The 2965-nt window shown below is 43.6% G+C and overlaps 1 protein-coding gene across 1 annotated transcript; it reads left to right on the top strand.

The window, feature by feature from the left end:
• Positions 1-768: 768 nt before the first annotated feature.
• LOC135680025 (anthranilate O-methyltransferase 3-like) lies at positions 769-2067 on the top strand. The gene is made up of 3 exons (XM_065194007.1): positions 769-1148; positions 1237-1509; positions 1616-2067. The coding sequence occupies exons 1-3, from the start codon at positions 792-794 to the stop codon at positions 1961-1963; spliced, it is 978 nt and encodes a 325-aa protein (XP_065050079.1). The 5' UTR covers positions 769-791; the 3' UTR covers positions 1964-2067.
• Positions 2068-2965: the final 898 nt, after the last annotated feature.

Here is a 2965-nt window from a genome sequence, read left to right as displayed (position 1 = left end):
AGTAAGGTTTTTGAGTTTTTCTACTTGACGATCGGTGGCAAAACGTTGTCAATTTCGGCCCAAATTTTATGTGGAGAATCCTTGCAGCAAACTCTACAATCCTAACTGTGTTGATCTACAGTTTACCCTATCTAAGGTACTTTCCTATGATATCCACTCTGTGAGACCTAGAATTCTCTTTTGAGGAGATCAATCCTACGTGATGAAGATATGCTATTCTTGAGCCAAGATCTATGATCTTGATGTTATTCTGATCCTCTAGTTATTCTAGAGAAGACCTACTGTAAACCTGTTATCATTATTATTGATAGTGGAAGTTTGAGGTGGACTACGGTCCCGTGGTTTTTCCCACGTTGGGTTTTCCACGTTAAAAAGATTTGGTCTCACTGTGTGATTGATTTATTGCTCTATTGTTTATGCTGTGCTGATTGATATTAACATTTTGATATCAAGAATTATTCCGCATTAACAGGTTTCTTCCCAACAATTTATACTCATGGTGCGAACTTGGTTTTCAAAGGGAGCGAGAGAGAGAGAGAGAGAGAGAGAGAGAGAGAGAGATGGGCAATAGGATAGAAGGAATCCTTCACATAGGTCGGAGGAGCTGGGGAAACCAGCTACGCCTCCAATTCTATGTTTCAGGTAGTGTTGAACACCCCAACTGTTTGCATGAACTTAAACAACTTACACTTGCGTAGGCGTCAGCATATCTGATCACTGGTTTGCTAACTGCGGCCCAGGAGAAGGTACTTCACATGGCGAAGCCCATATTGGAGACCGCCATAGCAGAGATGTACAGGAGGACGCCGCTCCCCGAGAGGATGGTCGTCGTCGACCTCGGTTGTTCGTCGGGTCCGAACACCTTTCTTGTGGTCTCTGAGGTGCTTGGCATCGTCGGTGACCTATGTCGAAGGCTGGAGCAGAAGCCACCGGAGATCCAGTTCTTCTTGAACGACCTCCCGGGAAATGACTTCAATAATGTCTTCCGGTCTTTGGAAAGATATGAGAAGAAGATGGAGGAGGAGAAGGGGGACCTGCTCGTGCCTCATTACGTTGTGGGCGTTCCCGGTTCCTTCTACGGGAGGCTTTTCCCGTGTAACACTGTGCACTTCTTCCACTCTAACTTCTCTCTCATGTGGCTCTCTCAGGTCGATCACTACTGTGCTTTCTCATGTCATGCATGCGGTGTTGCACTGAGTTGATGTTGTACTACTGATCATGAACTATGTGTCATAGGTTCCACAAGGTCTCGAGAGTGAGCAGGGTGTTCCGGTGAACAAGGGCAACATCTATATTGCGGAGAACAGTCCACCCCAAGTCGTGAAAGCATACCAAGAACAACACCGGAGAGACTTCTCCACGTTCCTCAAATCTCGTTACGTAGAACTAAGCATCGGAGGGGGAATGGTATTAACATTCCTAGGAAGAAGAAACAAACACCCAGCCAACGACGAGCTAAGCTATCTTTATGGATTACTAGCAGAGGCCCTTAACACAATGGTCTCACAGGTACGTCAAATCTTCACCTTACGGAGTAGTGAGAATATTATATTACTTGCGTCGTAAGGAAGGATAAAGAAGAGAAGTGACCCGAGTTATTGTTTATTGAGTTCAGGGAATCATATCAGAAGACAAAGTGGACACCTTCAATTTGCCAATTTATGGAGCTTCGATGCAGGAAGTGAAGTCAGTGATAGAGGAGGAAGGTTCATTTGATGTAGAGAAAGCGGAGAGCTTCGAGTCCAGTTGGGATCCGTTTGACGACTCCGACAATGTACTCGATGGGAAGAATGTGGCAAGCACTTTACAGGCAGTGATGGAGCCCTTGATTTCACATCATTTTGGGGATGCCATACCCCATGCATTATTCTCACTACTCGCCGATAATATTACTGCAAGGCATCTCCCAAAAGACAAATGCTACTACACCGTGTTAGTCTTTGCCTTGAGGAGGAAAGCTTGAAGGCCTGCATGCATTACAATGATAATTCATATGATCTAAGTTGTAGTTGCTCTCTAGATATAAGAACATGATGTTGATACTTATTTGTATGTCTCCTACTCAATCAAAAGATATCTGACTCGATTTAGATCGGTCGAACAGAAGTGAGCCTTCGAATCAGTTTTACTTACTACGATTGCAGAATGAAAACAAATTGGCATAAAGAACAGTAATAGCTTGTCGTCATGTCACCGCGGACACGGACATTCGAGATTGGGGGCTCGCAGTTGGCATGATGGCTTGGCCCATCGACTTGTACTCATCGAAACCACTACAAGTCATGAGATGGAAGGTGAGAGTATCATCCTCAAACATTTATTTAGAAAGTAACCGAAAAAACCCTGAAGGCATCAAACCAAGTGGGAGAATTTTTTTTTAATGTGAAAAATGTATACATTCTGCATACCTTCTCTCAGTTTTGGTTCGAGGATAGTGATAGATAAATTCTAGGGCTAACCCCTATGGCAACAATCAACAGTCACGTTAGCATCGACATGAAGTCTCAGCATTGATATGGTGCATCGCATCAACATGACACTTCAAACTCGAGTGGGATGGCTGTTTGTCCCGCACTGTCCGAGGTTGTACTATCACGAACTTAACTGGTTTTGCCTAAGTCGTGCAGCACCCTTGTGTGTCCGTCCGTAAAGATCAGCCTCCACGAATCTCTCATGGTCCCTTAGGACCTACAAAAGAGAAAACATATTAGAGAAATTACCTCACTTGGGATCCATAAGTAATTATTTTAGGAATCACTTTATAACCAATGCAAATACAAACAAACGTCATAAGCTCTGAACGGTCACACAACAAAGGATCCAAAATGATCCACTATATACCAAAATCTCCCATAAGTATCCACATGATACATCCTTTATTTACAAATCAAAAATAACCATCAAACCTAACTAAAATATGGCTGTTAAGCCTCGACCGTCCCTCTACATGCTGTGCAAAGCATGA

This window comes from Musa acuminata, chromosome BXJ1-7 (genome assembly GCF_036884655.1).
Source record: "Musa acuminata AAA Group cultivar baxijiao chromosome BXJ1-7, Cavendish_Baxijiao_AAA, whole genome shotgun sequence".
Classification (NCBI taxonomy): domain Eukaryota; kingdom Viridiplantae; phylum Streptophyta; class Magnoliopsida; order Zingiberales; family Musaceae; genus Musa; species Musa acuminata.
The sequence above is the reverse complement of the archived record's forward strand: the minus strand, read 5'-3'. Positions and strand labels throughout refer to the sequence as shown.

Excerpts from the sequence above, each read along its gene's own strand:
- LOC135680025 (XM_065194007.1), top strand. The coding sequence starts at position 792 with ATGTACAGGAGGACGCCGCTCCCCGAGAGGATGGTCGTCGTCGACCTC. Across the intron at positions 1,149-1,236 it reads CTCTCATGTGGCTCTCTCAG|GTTCCACAAGGTCTCGAGAG; the intron begins GTCGATCACTAC and ends TATGTGTCATAG. Across the intron at positions 1,510-1,615 it reads TTAACACAATGGTCTCACAG|GGAATCATATCAGAAGACAA; the intron begins GTACGTCAAATC and ends TATTGAGTTCAG.